At 36.9% G+C, this 20803-nt stretch overlaps 1 protein-coding gene across 5 annotated transcripts in view; it reads left to right on the plus strand.

Annotated features, from left to right (window-relative positions):
- The window catches only part of ATG5 (autophagy related 5), a 137321-nt gene that overhangs the window by 59727 nt on the left and 56791 nt on the right, over positions 1–20803 (plus strand). For 4 of the 5 annotated variants that reach the window (XM_011952860.1, XM_011952863.1, XM_011952864.1 and 1 more), the window contains one exon: positions 12247–12341. In XM_011952860.1, coding sequence (XP_011808250.1) covers positions 12247–12341 — 95 coding nt within the window. The remainder of the gene's footprint in view (positions 1–12246; positions 12342–20803) is intronic. The other variant, XM_011952862.1, reaches the window with a different exon arrangement.

The raw sequence follows: 20803 nt of genomic DNA on the forward strand, positions 1-20803 counted from the left end.
TGATGGACATTTTGGTTGGTTCCAAGTCTTTGCTATTGTGAATAGTGCTTTTGCAGCTATTTTTTCTTAAACTATCTTCTTCTTTTTGTTAATGCTTAGATTTTGTTCCACAGGTACTTTAACCTGCATGTACTTTTCATGTATTTAAAAGTCATTATTTTTATGTAAGATTTTGAAACTCTATAAATGTCTCTTTTACATATTTTTTGAAAGATGAAAAAGGATTAGTATTTGCCCACCTAGAATGTAAGAAAGGAGCAGAAGAGACAAGGTGATGAAGGAAAATAGAGGAAGTGAGAAGAGAAGGAAGACAACTTCATGGACTTGTTGAAAGGGAAAATGCTTTACAATTATAATACAGCTTATTCTCCCCAGTATTTTTAGCATTATTTATTTTCGGGTGTTAGTACTCAATAGAGTAATGCAATTCAGCTATTTGAGTTTTAAATAAAAAAATTTGAGAAACACTGGGAGGATAATTTCATAATAACTTTATTCTTATTTTTACTATTAGGATTCCTGGAAATCCTGATTGAATTTTTGGACCTTACAGGATACAATAATGTACATCATGTATCCCTAAAATTTATGGGATACGTTTAAAACAATAATATTTAGTCCACAATAAGCTCATTATAGGTAATAAAGTATAATTTGTAAAATTCTTGGTGGGCCGTATTTTTTGAGAAATGTATATAGTTTTCAACCAACTTTGTTTTGCAATGAATTAGTTGTTATATAACAGTTTTGAGGAAGATACTTCTTGATCAGTCCTGGTAGCTAAAAGTTGAACTAAGATGAGATTTTTCAGTTTCACTCATTATTGTCCTTGTCTTCCTTTAAAGAATAGTTCCTAATTGAGTAATATTCTCAATTGATTATCACAGTGCCTTTCTTCATGTACTCATTGAAGAATTATGACTTAATGAACATGTTAAAACAAGTAATATTTATTTCTGTAGTAGCAGCTACTGCTAACTGTGCTGTTCTGTCATCTCTAAATACTACAGGAGATGTGATTTGTTGAATTACTATACCAGATGCTACCATAATTTTTGAAGCATAGAACCCTGGAATTTTTGATCATATAAACATGCCATTCATTAATAGTTTCCCAGATCTCAATCATAAGTTGTCTTGAATTGGCTGAACATTGAGTGTTAGCAAATAAGCTGTTTTATTTGTAGAAACGTAACTAAAAATCTCTGTGTCATGGTAGCACCCACTAGCAGCTACTAACCTGATGACCTTGGGCATGTTGTGTAGCTGCTTGGAGCCGCAATTTTCTCCTCTCTACAATGAGGAGAGCTATATCAGTAAGTTGTATGAAAATTAATATGAAATCCTAGGGTTTTTTAAATTGCTAAATTCTTTGCAGGTGTATAAGTTATTGATAAAAGTGATCACTGGTCCCACTGTAATGAGAGCCAACAGCTTTTCGCTATTTCTCACTCTAGTATTGTTTTTTTTAATAGCACTTTTGACTAGGCTGTTTTTTGATTCAGGGCCTCCTTGCTCTGTCACCCAGGCTGAGGTGCAGTGGTAAGGTCATGGCTCACTGCAGCCTTGACCTCCTGGGTTCAAGCAATCAGCCTTTCCACATCAGTCTCCCAGGTAGCTGGTACTACTGGCATACATCACCAATGCTTGGCTAATTTTTATTTTTAATTTTTTTTTGGTAGAGACAGGATCTACCTATGTTGCCCAGGCTGGTCTCAAACTCCTGGGCTCAAGCATTCCTCCCACCTGGCCCTCCCAAAGTGCTAGGATTACGGGCAGGCTCCACCATGCTTAGCCCAGCCTAAACTTCTGATATGCCTTTTACTTAAGTATAATATCTATTACTTGGTCATCTCTGCCGTTTGAGGAGATGGGGAGTCGGGGTAGGTGAGAAGGACTTGAGCCATCAAGCATTACAAGTGCAAAATAAAGGATTGGTCAAACTTATTAGAAATTGTGATAACTGGCGTCAATTTGGCTTCCCCAACTACATATTAAGTGAAAGGAAGAATCTGTTGTGTACTTGTTTTTATTTTGGTTTTTGTTTTTTAATTCTCTGCAGCTCCTGTTACTCAATTAAGTGCATAGTAGGAGCAAGGGGTTTGGTAGATTTCATTCTACACAGTTCCTACAAAATAAAAACTTGTTTGAGCATGCTGTTTTTTTCTATCTCCTGTTTTAATTAAACTGCAGATTCACAATATGAACTGTTTGCAAATTGGGAACTTCTTTATAGAGGTATTTTCCATGTGGCTACCATGTACAGATTAGATAGATTTGAAACAGAATGGAGGAGCTTATTAGGTTTACTAAATTCCTGTGCTATCCCAGGCTTAGAGACTTTTACATGCATAATCTTAGGGATTCCTCACAAGAATTAGATAAATATTACCATCTTTGCAAATGAGGAAATGAGTTCACAGAACTACCAAGAGGTGGAACCAGAATTTGAACCTAGATGCCTGATTCTAAAGTGAATGTACAGTCATGCTCTGCATTGTGATGTTTCAGTCAACAGTGGACTGCATGTATGATAGTAGTCCCTTAAAATTATAATGGAACTGAAAAATTCCCATGGCCTAGTATCCTGGTAGCCCTTGTACCATCATAGCACAATGCATTACTCATAGGTTTGTGGTGATACTGTTATAAACAAATGTATTGTGCTGCCAGTTGGATAAATGTCTAGCACATATAATTATGTACATTAATTGATAATGATGAACGACTATGTTATTATTTACTATACTTTTTATTATTATTTTAGAGTGTTCACCTTCTACTTATTAGAAAAAGTTAGCTGTAAAACAGGAAGGTCCTTCAAGAGGTATTCCGGAAGGCATCGTTTTCATAGGAGATGACAGCTTCACTCATGTTATTGCCCCTGAAGACCTTCCAGTGGGACAAGATGTGGAGGTGGAAGACAGTGATATTGATGATCCTCCTGCTTTGTAGGCCTAGGCTACTGTGTGGATTTGTGTCTTAGTTTTTAACAAAAAGTCTTAAGAAGTTAAAAAAGTAAAAAAAAATTTAAATAAAAAAAGTTTCGCAGAATAAGGATATAAAGAAAGAATGTTTTTGTGCGGCTGTACGTGTTTGTTTTAAGCTAAGTGTTATTACAAAAGACTCAAGTTAAGATGAAAACGTTTATAAAGTGAAAAAGCCTTAGTAAGCTAAGGTTAATTTTTTAAATAAATTCAATGTAACTTAAATGTACAGTGTTTACATAGTCTACATTATAGTAAGGTCCTAGGCCTTTACATTAACTCACCACTCACTCGTTGACTCACCCAGAGTCAGCCCTGCAAGCTCCATTCATGGTGTGTGCACTATAGAGGGGTACCTTTTAAACATCTTTTATATGGCATTTTTACTGTACCTTTTCTATGTTGAGATACACAAATACTTAAGATTGTGTTACAGTTGCCTACAGTATTCAGTACTGGTTTGTACGTACCTGATTTGCACATACCATATAGGTTTATAGCCTAGGAGCAATAGGTTATACCATATAGCCTAGTTATGTAGTAAGCTTTACTCTATAGGTTTTCTAAGTATGTTCTATGATGTTCCCATGATGAAATTGCCTGATGCATTTCTCAGAATCTATCCCCATCGTTAAATGAAGCATGACTGTATTTTTTGTTACATCTGGAGGTTGTTAACGCTGGCTATATATTAGAATCATCTGGGGAGCTTTCAAAAGTACAGATGCCAGGGAATCAGGTAATTGGTCTGGAGTGGGTCCTGCACATTAGTATTTTTTAAAAGCTCTTCAGGTGATCCTGGTGAGAAGCAAAAGTTAAGAAATGTTGCATTACATACTGTATCTCCAGTGACCATTGGTTGCCCCTTTGTTTTGAAAGCTTTTGTTATTTTTCAGTGGATAATCATTAACAGATTAATAGTGTTTTCTACTTTACATTTTCTCTTCAGAAGCATAAAGGATTTGTATTATAGAGAGAATTACCTACATAATAAATGTTGGAAAGATTACAGTGAATATAATGTGGGTATCTTTTTCTTTGTCAGTCTTTCAAAAATTAAAATATTTTTGTTTTTTTCTTATGACTTTAGCTTGCTTTCTGAGTGAAGTAAAAATGAACTCAGTTGCATATTAAATTTGTTTCTGGCCCTCTGCATCTAGGAAAGTAATAAACTAATTTCGGCCAAGAGAAATAACCTTTTCTTAATATACAGTAGTTTTTAAAAGTAATAGAACAGCAGGTTAATGGTTATAAATCTATAGATGATTGTAACAGGAATACATTTAGATAATTAGTTCTGGCCTACCACTGTGCTGTAGCTCTGTAAATCTCTTTTTGACAAGCTGCTTTAAAGATTGTCTTTTGGATGAAGGGAAAATGGGAGTATAGTTGAAGATCATTATTATTAGAAATGTTAATACAAGCACATAGAACAACAATAATTTGTTTTTTACATTATGAAATTTTTGAATTTTGAATCTTTTTTTATTACCCAGCTTAAAAATACATTTGAAATAAATTCTTCGTAATTGGTTAGAATACGATAATTGAATCCTGTCTCCTTAAAGATAAAGGCAGTTCCTGGGATTGACTCTTAGAATACATTTAAAGATGTTGTAACTTGCAGTCATGGTTTATTGGCTGGTGATGTTGAAATTAGAATTTACAATCTGCTTTTCTCAATACTTAATGAGATTAATTTTCTTTAAATTTCCAGCAGTAGTTTTTAATCATTTACAAAGTTTTCATAAGGTGGCTAGTTTTTACTGACTCCGTTTATGAAGCTATGCTGTAATAAGGTGTAGCAGTTGTGAGCCTCTCATCTTTTCAGATTAACAAGAACCACTCCCCCCATCGTGCTTATGTCCTCTCCCCTACTATATTAAGACATATTAGAAGAGGAAGGGGTTGGAAAGGAATAGTTATCTAGGTCTTAAGGGGTAGGGTTGGAACCCAGACTTGCTTGTCAAGGCTGGAGTACTCCTCAGATGTTGGCCTAGATGTTCTTGGACCACCATTCTTATTCCCACCACTGTTACATGATATGGCTGGAGATGAATGCAGTGAAATTGATGGGAGGTAAATGGCAAATAAATTGTGCCCACAGGATGAGAAGATAGAACCTTATATGGTGGTTGAAAACGTTGGAGGAAGCAAAAGGGTCAGAGAGTATTTGGTTGTAAATATTGCAGCTGTACTGTGTTAGGGCTTTTATTCTCCCAACTATGGCTAGCAAAGGCTGCTCAATTGCATAACTCCAGCAGGCAGCATTCACATAGAATTTGATGTGAGTGATGCAGACTCCCTGGCTCTGAGCCAGACCGAACAGTCCAGCAATTCTGTAATGATGGGGTTTTGGCAGGGCCACTTTTCCCTACTGGTCCTGACACTTCTTACCTGGTAGAGTCTAGAAGCTCAGTGTCTTCTCTTGTTGAATCTGAGGCAGCCTGAAAGGTAATGATAATAGCAAACACTTATGTAGCACTTAATTTGTGTCAGGCACAGTAAGTATCTTGCTCAAACTCACAAAACTATTAAATAAATGACAAAGCTGGGAAACAAACCCAGGCAGTGTGGCTCCAGACCTTCTGCTTTTTCCACTGTGCCACACTATGTTTGCTGTTCCTTGTTTTTATTGTCCCCATTGCCTACTCATTAATTTAGCTGTTAGTGATTAACATTCATTCATTGAGTATGTACTATGTGCATACTTATAGTACATTAACTTTCTAGGGCTGAAGTACGTAGAACTTTCTAGAGCTGAAGATAAAGTCTTTACCCTCATGGGGCTTATATTTTAGTTGAGGGAGGGTGACAGTACATAATTAAACATGCAAATTGCATAATTTGAAATAACAGTAAGTATTTAGAATAAAATAGAGTGATGGTATAGGGAATGATTGGAAAGTGGGGCTGTCTTACCTAGGATTATGAAGGAAATCTTTCTGAGGGGGTAACACTGTATTGAGACTTGAATGGTGAGAAGCAGTTATGTAAAGATTAGGAAAGTGGGGATTCTAGGCTGCTAAAACTGTGAAATGGGAACAAGTTTGGTTATTTACTAGGGACCGAAAAGAAAAATAGCATGACTTAGAGCTTAGTAAATAAGGTAGGTAGTAACTTAGTAAGTTAGTAAGGTAGACAGTGAGATCTCAGAGGAATGCAGCAATAGCATTCCAAGGGGGTGGAGTGGGCCTAGTAGGAATCTGTTTCTAGGGGAAGAGGTGTTTTATTACTGACATTATTTATGGTTGCCTGCATGCAGAGTTTGGGCAGGGAGCAGTCTGCCCCAGATGCAGGCAATAAGGAGATGCAGTGGGTTGCATATTTTTTAAAAAATGATTTTAGTACATAACTTAAAATAACCATATCATTGAAGTGCATCATAAAGCATTATGTTTTGTGAACCATTAGAAAAATATTTAAAAATTTACTTGTTAATGGTGATTTATGCTTTAAAAGAGCATTCTGGATGCTGTGCACAGGGGATAAACATAGGACAGTGACCAAGTAGGAGGCTATTGTGTTGGCTCGGAGAAGTGAAAGTGGTAGTGGTGAACACAGAGAGAAGTAATTGCACTCTAAATGTATATTGATTACTGTTCTTGATGCCAGTTTTCTAAGACTGTAGCACTTACTTTGTAGGGCAAAGGGGTAAATGTCTTCTCTCAGTTAATTTTCAGACAGTGACCGTCCAGGTCAAAATTGTCCAGGAATTTGGATTTTATTGCTTTTGTGATTCACCGAAACCACAGATTTCCCTGGGTAGAAACTTTCTGCCAAGACATGTGTTTATGGACAAGATGAAGGATGAACTTCCTCCAGGACTGGCACTGCTCAGCCGTGATGCAGAGGCCAGTCCACTGGGCCCACCTACTTCTGTGTTCATGATGAATTTTCAAGGGCTGATTCTCTTAATTTGACCTGGCTGATAAGGCAGATGAGTTTGAAGATATAGGTCACTTATTGAATACTTGCTTTTGGCATCCTACCAGTAATTACTACTTGTTCATTTTTATTTTGCTCCTGTTTTGTCTTACAGAGATGTTTAACATATTACGTATGAAGAAATTAACTCATATAGGTCTGTGTTTGAATGTCTTTTCTGTTACGTATCTTGAAAGCCTCTGAGTGAAACAATACAATTATTCCATGATTGCTTGTAGTACTGATTTGAATAATACTGTTGACAGATGGAAAATGTTGTGAAGAGTGGGTTCCTTTCTGTAGTCATTTCCAGCCATTTGCTTTTCCTTTCAAAGACAAGCTTAGAGTCTGTCTTCTTGTGCTGTCACAATCTGACATTTATTTGGAATGCTGTAACTCTGCTCTCCTTTGGCTTCATAGATGTTAAAGACCAGGACGTGAATAGTGTATGCATGTGGAGACCATTTCACCAGTTTCCTGCATGAGGGTCCCAGCCGGCTGAATTGAGCCTGAGTAGCAATCCCTACCCTCTCCTTATATGTCCTCCATGTCTCCTTTGGGGGATTTTAGACATGTTATTTGTGGCATAAGAATTATTTTGCCTTGAGTTTTTACCTCCTGTAAAGCTTAAGTGGAAGAATAGATAAATCGTTTAAAGTTACCACTTTTTCCTGCTGTTCGTCCATGTGAGGAACAAAGAATACAGATTAACTTGGTATCTTACCATTTTAGAGAGATCCGAAATTTAAAAAAAAAAAAAAAATTTCCAGGTGTTTTAAAAATTTGCAAGACCAATATGAAAGCTTAATTCAGCAGAGAGAGAGAGAGAGGAAAAATGGATGACCATCAGGATTTTTGAGGAATGGTATTTTTAATCTTTTTTTTAAAAAAATTGATTGAATATTTCTGTAGAACAGAAATATTCCTTCGGTTTTATGCTTTTGATTTGATAGCCTTCTTAAATGTTAAGTTTTATAAAAAGAAACTTACATCAGTAATATTGCTTGTAGCTCTGGCAAGAAGTATATATGTTATCTTCCTTTCTCCCAATGTGAATAAGCTAAGTAACTGCTAGTTTTAATTTTCTCCTACTTAGTCTTTGTTTTGTTTGACTCTGCATGGTGGCTCATGCCTGTAATCCCAGCACTTTGGGAGGCCAAGGCGGATGGATCACTTGAGGTCAGGAGTCTGAGACCGGCCTGGCCAACATGATGAAATCCCATCTCTACCAAAAATACAAAAGTAGCCGGGCGTGATGATGCATGCCTGTAATCCCAGCTACTTGGGAGGATTAGGTGGGAGAATCTCTTGAACCTGGGAGGTGGAGGTTGCAGTGAGCAGAGATTGCGCCACTGCACTCCAGCCAGGGTGACAGAGCGAGACTCTGTCTCTTAAAAAAAAAAAAAAAATTGTGAAAGACACTTGGTTATTCTTTCAATCTCAACACTGATTTTCCCTCCCTCCCTCCCTCCCTCCCTTCCTTCCTTCCCTTCCTTCCTTCCCTCCCCTTCTTCCTCTATTTCTCCTTCCTTCCTTCCTTCCTTCCTTCCTTCCTTCCTTCCCTTCTTTCTCTTCTTTTTTTTCTTCTGTCTTTCCCCGTCTTACTCTAGGGAAGCACTGAACTTCTTTTACTTTCTTATATTTGTATCTTTCTTGTTAATAACTTTGATCTATAAAAGTTTATTTTTGATTAGGGTGTTTTTATCTATTGCTGGGAAAATACCTTCTTAATATAAGAATATAGCATTTCTATAAGAAGATTAAAATTAATATCAATACAGTTTTTTTTATCGTGTCTTCCTTTTAAACATAGTTGTATTTGGGTCTAATCAGTGGGTTAAACAGGCTAAGTTTCATATAAAGAATTATTAAACTCTGATAAAAGTGACTGTAAGATGTAAGAAAACTATATATTTTACCCTAGGGCTGAGGGAGGAGGACGAAACTTGTAAGGGACCCCACCTGCAAGGGCTAGGGCTCAGACTTCTTTGGAGGATGTGTATTCAGTTCATTGAATTAGTAGAAAAGTTCTCTCTTCTCACCAGGCCAGAGTTGGTCTGTAGTCCATTGGCAGTCAGGGCATACTGGAATGCAGGTGATCAGCAACATGTGGCATGGTTGTGCAGAGAGTGGCAGCTGGGTGGGAAGCCACAGATGGGCAGTCCATGCAGGCCTCCAGAGCAAGCAAACTAAGATGTTGATAAGGGCAACGGCCCATTAGTGTGCCTATGCAAGCAGGAAGCCTTTGGAGTGCTAGATTCTGTCTTGAGAGGGCTGGTTATCCCTTGGCCAGGCTCAGGCTGCAACCTTGCTGAGAGACTTGCATATCTGGACATTGGGCAGAACCGTTTGTCCTACAACTTGTTTTAGCATTTTCTGCTGAGAAATCTTAACAAAGTTGTCGCAGTTGAGATGCTTAAAGGATTTATGTCCATATAGCAATGCATATCTTGAAGGGTGAATTTGGAGAAGAGAGTCATACAATTGATAACTGGCACAATCATGTTTCTTTTTCCAGTTTACTTTTATGAGAAATTATATTCATAGTGTTCTATCCATTCTTTGATTCAAGAGCATATGCTATGCATGCACCATGCTAGATGCTTGAGATTTCATCACAAGGCAGCAAGTAAAATTTTAAGTATGCATGAAGAATCATTTTATTTAGCTGTCACATTCTTGCTTGATACCTGATGGTAAAAAGACACCTTTTTGAGCATTGACAGAATAATTGCTTCATGTATGACAGGACTATGTCAAAGTAGTATTCTTCGCATAAAGATAAAGTTTTGTGGCAGCAACTGTTGAACCAATTGGGGACTTTGAATTGGAAGACCAAGATTCTGGTCTTGGTTCTTAATTAAACATGTAACAGTCTGAGCCTTAGTTATCTGTGAAGTTGTGCTGGACTTACTGGATTTAAAATTTTCTCTCACACCATTTCTAATATACTGTGAGTCTTTCCTCAGATTGGAGCTGAAGATTAGAGTAAGGAAGGCCTAAAGCCTGTCACAGCCTTTTAGGAAAGGGGTGTAAGAAGAAATAACTACTTTTTAAAAAATACATAGTTAGGATGGTTTAAGCAGAATCAAATAGTTTGCCAGTAGATTGGATTCAAACAGGTCTAGTAATAGAGAAATACCAAGCTGAACTGTAATTCTGGATATATTTCCCTGTTTTATAGAATTATGATTTTGATATACATTTCAGAGTATAAAATATTTTATAAGGTGGGATTCTGGGTGAGTTTAAGAAAAAAGGAGTTGCTTAAAAAACAGTGTACAGAATGGCAGAAGATATGTGAAATCACAGATAAGGGGTTTGTGTCCAGAATATATAAAGAACTCTTATAACTCAATAATAAAAAGACAGCTGGTTTAAAAGGGAAAGTGATTTCATAGGCATTTCTCCAAAGATGTACAAATGGCCAGTGAGCACATGAGAAGATGCTCAGCATAGTCATTAAGGAAATGCAAATCAAAACCACAATGAGATACTGCTTGATGCCTGCCAGAATGGTTATAATTAAAAAGACCAATAGTAGCAAGTATTGGCAAGGATGTGGACTAATTGGAATCCAAATACATTGCTGGTGGAAATGCAAGGTAGTACAGTCACTTTGGAAAACAGTATGGCAGTTCCTCAAAACATAGTTACCATGAATCAGTTAAACAGAGTTACCTAATGACCCAGTAGTTCTACTCCTAGAGAACTACCCAAGAGAATTGAAAATGTATTTATAATAGATAAAAAGCAAAAACTACTTAAATGTCAGTCAACTGAGAGAACAAAAATCTCGTAACTCTACATAATGGAATATTATTCAGCCATAAAAGCAAATGAAGTTCTGATACATACCGCAACAGGAATGAACCTCAAAAACATTATGCCAAGCAAAAAACAAACCCAGATGCAAAAGAACCATGTATTATGTTACTTCATTTATGTGAAATGTCTGGAATAGGCAAACTATAGAGATAGAAAGTAGTGATTTTTCAGGGGCCGGGGCAAGGGGAAATGGGAAGTGACTATTAATAGTCACAGGTTTGTTTTTGGGATGCTGAAAATGTTCTGAACTCTGAATATACTGAAAACCACTACGTTGTATACTTTAAAAGGGGAGAATTTTATGGTATGCAAATTATATCTCAAGTTGTTTATTTAGAAAATTTGAAACTGAAAAGTTTTAAAAAAGATCTTAATTGGTCTGAGATTAAGCTGCAGTTGACTCTTCATAAGTGCCAGTTCCATATTTCTTTCAAAGCTTTTTAAAAAAAAATCTTTGGCACTTTGGGAGGCCGAGGTGGGCGGATCACGAGGTCAGGAGATCGAGACCATCCTGGCTAACACAGTGAAACCCCATCTCTACTAAAAATACAAAAAAATTAGCCGGGCATGGTGGCGGGCGCCTGTAGTCCCAGCTACTCGGGAGGCTGAGGCAGGAGAATGGCGTGAACCCGGGAGGTGGAGGTTGCAGTGAGCCGGGATCGCACCACTGCACTCCAGCCTGGGCGACAGAGTGAGACTCCATCTCAAAAAAAAAAAAAAAAAAAAAAAAAAATATATATATATATATATATATCTTTGGTATTTAATGTTTACTGTGTTCAGTATTTTGACTTTATTTTTATTTTTTTGAGACGGAATTTCACTCTTGTTGCCCAGTCTGGAGTGCAGTGGCATGATCTCAGCTCACCGCAACCTCAGCCTCCCGGTTCAAGCAATTCTCTTGCCTCAGCCTCCCGAGTAGCTGGGAATATAGGCATGCACCACCATGCCTGGCTAATTTTGTATTTTTAGTGGAGACAGGGTTTCTCCATGTTGGTCAGGCTGGTCGCGAACTCCTGATCTCAGGTGATCTGCCCACCTCGGCCTCCCAAAGTACTAAGATTACAGACATGAGCCACCGCACTCGGTGAGTTTATTTCTTTACACAACTTCTAGTTAACATTTAGGCTACTTGAAGCTGTACCTTTGTAGCTCAGCAATTAGAAGTAGTACCAGGAGAGTCCAGACATCTATCTTCTACCTGGTGTGATTTTTGCCTTGATAACACAAGTAGTCGTGTGTTTATATGTTTATGGTTTTTCTTATGAGAAAAAAATGGCTGTGTGAATATCTAGGGAGAGGATGCAATAATGTAGAAAAAAATTAATTTTATATTTGCTTTATGTTTAGTTATAGAAAGATAAGTTTAATAAAAATAAGAAAAAATATATAAATGATGTCCTTTCAGCAACTTCTAGAGGGATATTTAAAACTTTCATCTCTTCATGTGAGGTATTCCATTATAATGTTCATTTTTAATAACAAATAATTTATATCATTACAGACAGATTTGACCAGTTTTGGGCCATCAATCGGAAACTCATGGAATATCCTGCAGAAGAAAATGGATTTCGTTATATCCCCTTTAGAATATATCAGGTAGGAAATAACATTTTAAAAAACATCCGTTTATGAAAGCCTCAGACATCTTACTTGAAACACTCTAGTCCAGAACTCTTTGTCTGCATAGTAGCTAAACCGTATTTATTAGGGGTTTTCCAAACTGTGTCTTTCAGTGGCAATCAAGTCAGATACTGCACTGAAATATTTGACTCATGCAGTTGGTGCTCGTTATTTGTAGATTTCATATTGGCAGATTCACATACTTGCTAACATTTATGTGTAACCCCAAAGTCAGTACTTGGAGCACTTTTATGGTCATTCAGAGTGGTGAAGAATTGATTCACCTGATGCTCATTTCCCAGCTGAGGTTGATCAAAGCGAGGTTCTGCCTTCTTGTCTCAGCTGTCATAAACAAGCCTTCTTTTCGCAGTGTATGTAGTGCCATGCTTTTACATTTTTGTGCTTTTTGTTAGTGATTTTGCTGCTTAAAAGACTCCAAATGTAGCACTGAAGTGCTCTTTTTAAACAGAAGCACACATAGAACAAGGTTATGTATTGATCAGTTGATGAACATCTTGTGACCAAGGGCTCACGGAAACGTATTCCCCCAGGAGCGATGATTTCAATGTTTGTGGTACCCTTATAAAACAGAGCTACTGCAAATCACAAGAATTTACTGTCTGTCTGTTTTGGATGATGAATCTTCAGTGTTGTACCACAAAGTAGGCAATAGGCTCTGAAGTCTTTCTCACAGCATATTTGCATAAGGTAAAGAAACTCCATGTTTCTGTACTTTAAAAGTGCTGGCATAAATATTGGCATTTAGTAAATATTAAATTTTTTAATCAATGGCATTCCAGGAAGTAAGTTTCATACTATCATGAGAAAAGCATTTAAGAACAAGAATTAGAAGCATAATGTCACAGACATAGACTCTAATCTAGTAGGACTTCCATTCAGATTCAGAGGTTTTTCATAACTTTCTTTGTAGCTGTTTTCAGTATCCCACAATCTTTACTAACAGTTACTTCTATAGTTATTTTAAAATCTTTTATAGAGCCATCACATAACTATGGGTTCAAAGAGGAAAACAGATTGTCTGATTGCAAATAAACATCTCAATATACTGGAAGAATGAAGAATATTTATTTAGTGTTGCAGGTATAATTTTCAAGTAGTCCATATTTTTCATGAAGGCGGGGTTATTGTTAGGTTCATGCTTTGTGTCCAGTGTCTAGAAAAGTGCTCGGCATTTGAATTTCTAATTTATTGAATCATTTATAATTTGTCAATTTTATTTTAATTATTTATATTCTTTGTATTTTACCACGAGCTCCACAGTAACATGCCATAAGGCATTCCCACAGCCTACCAAAATATCTTACTTGTACAATTTAGTTGAATAAAATATATCACAGACTCTGAAGACATTTCTCAAAGAGTCCCGAAACTTTTGAGATTTATACCTCTCAGCACTTATTTGGGTCAAGTTCTGGCACATATATTTATACAAGAGATTCTTTACTGTAACCTCTTTAAACTCCTATAGGAAAAGTGTATTATACTTAATTTAGGAATTATTATTGTCAGAATATAGTACAGGTGTACAGACGAAAGTTTTTCCATTTTGAATTTATTCTGTTTTAGGGGAAAATTGTCAGATAAATCCATACCTAGTGTTGTGTTATTATAATACAGATAAGTTTCAGAGAGAGGGGGAGAGAGAAGGAGTGTGTGTGTGTGAGAGAGAGAGAGACAGAGAAAGAGAGAATGGATTTTATAAAGTGCTATAATTAGATAGAAGGTAGGAAGGTAGAGAATTCTCAAAATTTGCTTGACGAAACCTGGCTGCCAGATGGGGACTCTCTTAGGGCAGAACCTCCTGCTTGATCTTTAATGTGTCAAGGCACTTGGGCAGTTTTTCCTTAAACAGAAAGTGACAAAGAGCCTAAGGACAATATAGGTTCTCATTTGACCTACATAACTTTCATTTTGGCTTTGTCCCAGTTCCATTTTGGTTTTTATTTGAATTAAAGTTTTAGAAATGAGATATGAAATGAATACAAAAATTAAGGAGTCCTAGTTTTTGCTAATTTGCCATTTCCTGGCTTTTCGTATTTCCCTATTTGGTATTCAGTCTTCAACCATGGCCTTGACCGAAGGAGGATGGAACTCTACTTTTTGTTTGCCTAATTGTGTCATCTAAAGGCAACATCAGATTTCTGTTGCTGACTTCTTTATGTCTGATTAGTTTGTATGGTTGTGATACTCTGTTTGTTACATGTAGCTTTTATTTGTGCAGCATTTTGATCAATTTCCACCTTTCAGTTCTGTAACATACTAGATACAAATCTCTATAATATTTGAGCTCTTAAGTTACTAAGTAAATTTAAGGAAAATCTGAAAATCCAGATTTATTAATAAATAAAGGGCTGATTTTTACTGAAATATTTATTTTACTTTTCAGAATCCTAATAGAATTTCTGTATAACCAGAGAAGAGAGAGACAGAGTACTGAGCATGCTTGAGTGAGACCCATTTTATCTTGTTGAAGCCTCAAAAGCATCTTAGGATATAGGAATCATTAACTGATTTTACATGTGAGAAAACTGAGGCTCAGGAATTTTAAGTCGCTTGCCTCAGTGAATAAATGAAAAATGGAAGAACTAGAATCCAGACCCAGGCCTGATTTATGTGCAGAGTATGACTTGTTTATAATAATTAAGTTTATAGAATTTTCAGAACATAATTATCACAAAAAGTGAAGTCTGCCCGGACCAAATAAGTTGATAGGAGCCTAGAATACCTGTGACTGGTGGTATTCTTTGAAGATTGACTTTTGTAAAGATTGTCATCAAACTGTATGTTTTCATCTGTAATTCGTTTATCATGAGCTCAAAATGACTATAGTCAGGTGACAGAATTTTAGTGGTAAAAGTTAAATTGGTCCAAAAGCCGTCTAGAGATTTTGCAGACCAAAATGTGTCATTTCTGTCATTTACATAACAGTTTAGTTTGGTGTGTGAGTTTCAGGTTTGTGTTCCAGAAGTCCAGGTGCTTCACATTAGCCAGTATTCTAGAGATGACATTAACGGCAGAAGATGTTACAGAATGTAACCAAAATGTTATTTAGCACTTGTAAACAAGTGGTGATTAATGAAGGCATTTGTTAAAAATATTTGTTAAATAACTGTGAAGTCCTTAGGCATTGGTATTTGAGATGTAAAATGAAAATTGGGCACATCATATCTGTTTTTCAAGAAGCAATAGATTGATAAATGTTATCCTGCCGTTATACTTTGGGTACGAAAAGTGTGTCTCATTGATTCATTCAGCAAGTTCATTTACACACATATTTGCCTGCCATGCCCTATACTGTGCACAAGGGATACAACCGATGATCGATATTACGTATCACCCCTTAGAAAGGTTATAGTCTAAAGGTGGAAAGAAACAAATCAACTAAGAATACAAATATAACATTGGAACTGTGATTGCTGTGAAGAAGAGACATACAGTGCAATAAAAGCCTAATGCCCCAGGAAGAATTTGTTCTAGTTTGGGAGGAGAGAAGGCTGCCTTGAGGAAATGTTGCATCCCCAGAGATTTGACAGATAGGAAAGATGAACTTAAGGTAGGCAAAGAGTCATGAGAAGAGCTTTGTAGGCAAAGGGGACGTTGTAAGTATGAGGACAACCTGTTTGTCTTGAGCACAGAGTTGGGATAAGGCTGCAAAGGTAAAAGACCATATTAACGAGTTTTCTCTGTATCCTATAAAGAATGGGAGATCCTAAGAGATTTTGAATTATCTGAATATCCATTCATATTTATTCAACAAAGATCATTCAGTCTCCTACTTTGTTCTACATGTTATTCTTAAGGTTATAAATAAATTTAGAGAATCTTCATAAAAACAACCTAGCAATGTTATTTTTAGTTTTAAAAAAACGAGAAGCTGATAAACAATCTTGTTTTCCTGTAAAGTTAAAATGAGACCAGCCTGGATACAACACAGTGAGACTCCAACTCTAGAAAAAATTTTGTTTTTTTTTTTGAGACAGAGTCTGGCTCTGTCGCCCAGGCTGGAGTGCAGTGGCCGGATCTCAGCTCACTGCAAGCTCCGCCTGCCGGATTCACGCCATTCTCCTGCCTCAGCCTCCCGAGTAGCTGGGACTACAGGCGCCTGCCACGTCGCCTGGCTAGTTTTCTTGTATTTTTTTAGTAGAGACGGGATTTCAATGTGTTAGCCAAGATGGTCTCGATCTCCTGACCTCGTGATCCACCCATCTCGGCCTCCCAAAGTGCTGGGATTACAGGCTTGAGCCACCATGCCCGGCTGAAAAAAAATTTTTTTAATGAGCCGGATGGAATGGTATGCACCTGTAGTCCCAGCCACTTGAGAGGCTGAGGTGGGAGAATCACTTGTGTTTGAGAGGTCAAGGTTGCAGTGAGCCTTGATCACGCCACTGCACTCCAGCCTGGGCAACAGAGAGATACCCTATCTAAAAAAAATAAAAGAGAGAAAGAAAGAAAAAAAGCATGGTTCCTACTTGTCTTTATTTTTTATATATTATTTTATTTATTTATTTATTTATTTATTTATTTATTTATTTATTTATTTATTTATTTATTTATTTTATTTATGGAATCTTGCTCTGTCGCCCAGGCTGGAGTGCAATGGTGCAGTCTTGGCTCACTGAAACCTCCACCTCCCAGGTTCAAGCGATTCTCCTGCCTCAGCCTCCCGAGTAGCTAGGATTACAAGCGTCCACCACCATACCCGGCTAATTTTTGTATTTTTAGTAGAGATGGGGTTTCACCATGTTGCCCAGCTGGTCTCGAACTCCTGAGCTCAGGTGAGCCACCTACCTCACCCTCCCAAAGTGCTGGAATTACAAGCGTGAGCCACTGCGCTCAGCCTACGTTTTGTTTTTTTTTTTTAATTTTATTTTTTTCCAGAGAGGATCTTGCTCTGTCACCCAGGCTTGAGGCAATGATGTGATCTCAGCTCACTACAGCCTCTGCCTTCCTGGCTCAAGCGATCCACCCACTTCAGCCTTCCAAGTAACTGGGACTACAGGCATGTGCCATGCCCGGCTAGTTTTTGTATTTCCCACTTGTCTTTGGAAGAAGTTGTTCATTAGTTATAGAAAAGTAAAATAAAGTAGAATTTGAACTTCGTTTTGTTTACTTCATAATCCCCAGAATTCTGCTTCCTTTCCCATAGATTATTTCAGTGTAAAGTTATTCATTTGTATCATTAAAGCGCCATTAATATTTTAATTCTTTTGGGAGGTTTACTAGCTATTTTGGTTAAGCAAATCTATTTAACTTCTATGTCATGTGCTAAAAATACTTAAGAATCTAGATGCCAGTTTAGGGAGAGAAAAAGTACATTTTTGAAAATGGAAACTAGGATGTCAGGGATTAACTTGGTACCTTCTAAACTGAAGAAGGAGCCAAATTTTAGACTCTGTTTTGTTTCCAGAAATGTTGATTTATGGATTTTGAAAAGTGAGGACAATAGAAATAGGTGGCAAATTATGGCCATGTTTGTTAGGATTCCTCCCCTCCAGGGTTTTAGCGATGTTGGTAAGAAATTATGTATTCTGCTTTTTCAGTTGTTTTCCATTTTAGTAGGTATCTTGCAATAACATCTTACAAAAAAGTCAGGAACCATGAAAGAAGGACTTACCGGTTAGTGAACTGAATATTATTGCTTTTAATTTAGTTTTTCAGTCATTTCAAAAAGATACACAACATAATTTATAATACATTTTGAACTGCAGATATATCTCTAGCATAATAGAATATACATATTATTTCCCAGCTGAATGTAAGTTGCTTAAGGTGTTTTTTTGTTGTTGTTATTATTTATAGTATTTTTCCTTAAGAATGTTTTATTTTAGTTTTTAATCATGGTAAAATAAATATAACGTAAAATTTATAATCTTAACCATTTCAATAGTGTTAATTATGTTCACATTGTTGTACATTCATTCTCCAAAACTCTTTTCTTCTTGCAAAACAAACTCTATACCCATTAAACAACTCTCTGGTTCCTCATTCTACTTTATGGATTTGACTTCCATAGGTACCTCATACAAGAGGAATCATACACTAATTGCCTTTTTGTGACAGGCTTATTTCGCATAGCATGATGTCCTCATTGTTTATCTATATTGTATTATATGTCAGAATGCCCTTTTTTTGGCTGGGTGTGGTGGCTCACACGTGTAATCTCAGCACTTTGGAAGACTGAGGCAGGTGGTTTGCTTGAGCCCACGAGTTCGAGACCAGCCTGGCCAACATGGTGAAACCCTGTCTTCTATAAATATATATGTCTGTGTGCATGTGTGTGTGTACGTGTGTAATTTCCTCTTTTTAAAGGCTTAATAATATTCCATTGTATATACATACCACATTTTGCTTATCCATTCATCTGCTGGAGTTGCTTCCACCTTTGGGCTATTGTGAATAATGCTGCCTTGAACAGAGGTATATTAGCATTCTCCAGAGAAACAGAACCATCGTGGTGGTGGTGGTGGTGGTGGTAGTGTGTGTGTTGTCTAGAGAGAGATTTATTTTAATGAATTGGCTTACCTGGTTTTGGCAGCTCTTCCTTGAGTCTACAGCCTACCCCATCAGACCCTGGACTCACCAAGCCAGGATGGGCTGTCAACTCAAGGAAGAGTTGCAGTTGAGTCCAAAGGCAGTCTGTTGGCTGAATTTCTTGCTCAAGGGAGGTAAGTCTCTTTCTGTAAGACCTTCAGCTGAATAGATGAGGCTCACCTACATTGTGGAGGGTAATCTGCTTTACTCAGAATCCACCAATTTAAATGTTAACCTCAGCCAAAAAACATATATATATATATATATATATGCATCCAGCAGAATATTTGAACAGATATCTGGGCATCGTGGGTTGAACTGACATGTAAATGTTGAAATGGGTGTACACCCTGTTTTCAGTTCTTTGGGGTATTTACCCAGAAGTGGATATTCCTATCATAAGATAATTTTATTTTTATTTTCTTGAGGAACGGCCATACTGTTTTCCATAGTAGCTGTACCACTTTACATCCCCACCAACAGTGCACAAGGTTTCAGTTTTTCACATTTTCGACAATATTTATTATTTTCTGTTTTTCATACTAGCTATCCTAATGCATGTGGGGTGTAATCACTAATGAATAGTGCTCAGCATCTTTTCATGTGCTTGTTTATCATCCTTGGAGAAATGTCTGTTCAAGTCCTTTGCCCATTTTTGAATTGGGTTTGGGTATTTTTGTTGATGAATTGTAGGGTTTAATTTGTTCTTTTTTTTTTAAGACAGAGTTTCATTCTGTCACCTGGGCTGGAGTGCAGTGGCATGATCTTGGCTCACTGCAACCTCTGCCTCCCGGGTTCAAGTGATTTTCCTGCCTCAGCTTCCTGAGTAGTTCGGACTACAGGTGCCCACCAATATGCCCGACTAATTTTTGTATTTTTAGTAGAACCAGGGTTTTGCCATGTTGGCCAGGCTGGTCTCAAACTCCTGGCCTCAAGTGATCTGCCTGCTTTGGCCTCCCAAAGTGCTGGGATTACAGGCATGAGCCACCGCACCCAGCCTAATTTATTCTTTTTTAATGGCTGCATTATGTTTAGTCTGTAGATGCACTGTAATGTGTTCAGTGTTCACTATCAAGTTTTTTTTTCTAGTTTTTATCGTTATAAACAGTACTACAGTAAACGGCATTATATATGTATTTTTTTTTTAGGTATGGAATAGATACCCAAGAAGGAGTTTTTACATCAAAAGGTAGAGATTTAAAAAACAATTGCCAGCTTACTTTTCAAAAATATGTTAGTTTAAATTTTCACCAACAGTATATGAGAGCATGCTTCTCCCCTTACATCTCCACCAGCAATAGGGCACTATAACTCTGATTTTTAGTAATATTGTGGGTATAGAGAGAGATTTTTACTTCAACTGATAATTCTCTCACACTTAGTAAGTTTATAAATCTGTTTATCTTTGTTGACCATTTGGACTTGGTTTTCTATAAATTGTGTTCTATTTTGTTTTGCCTATTTTTTCTTCTTATCTTTTTGTTTTATAAAATAATTTTTATATATATTACGTTTTTACCATCAAACACGTTGCAAAATATCGTAACTATAATTCATCTTGATTTTTATGGTATCTTTATGTAAAAATAAATCTTTATATATCAAATATACCCTTCTTTTTCTTAGAAGTATGTGGATTTCTTTCTTTGTTAAAAAGGCCCCTTAGCCAGGCATGGTGGCACACACCTGTAGTCCCAGCTATTCAGGATTCTGTGGTGGGAGCATTACTTGAACCTGGGAGGTTGAGGCTGCAGTGAGCCATGATCATGCCACTACACTCCAACTTGGTCAACAGAGCAAGACCCCATCTCAACAAAAAAAGGTTCTTTCCCACAATGTATTGTGTGAGATAGGTGTCTACGAGACAGCTGATCATTTCTTATATA

This window comes from Colobus angolensis, unplaced genomic scaffold (assembly GCF_000951035.1).
Source record: "Colobus angolensis palliatus isolate OR3802 unplaced genomic scaffold, Cang.pa_1.0 Scaffold35, whole genome shotgun sequence".
NCBI lineage: Eukaryota > Metazoa > Chordata > Mammalia > Primates > Cercopithecidae > Colobus > Colobus angolensis.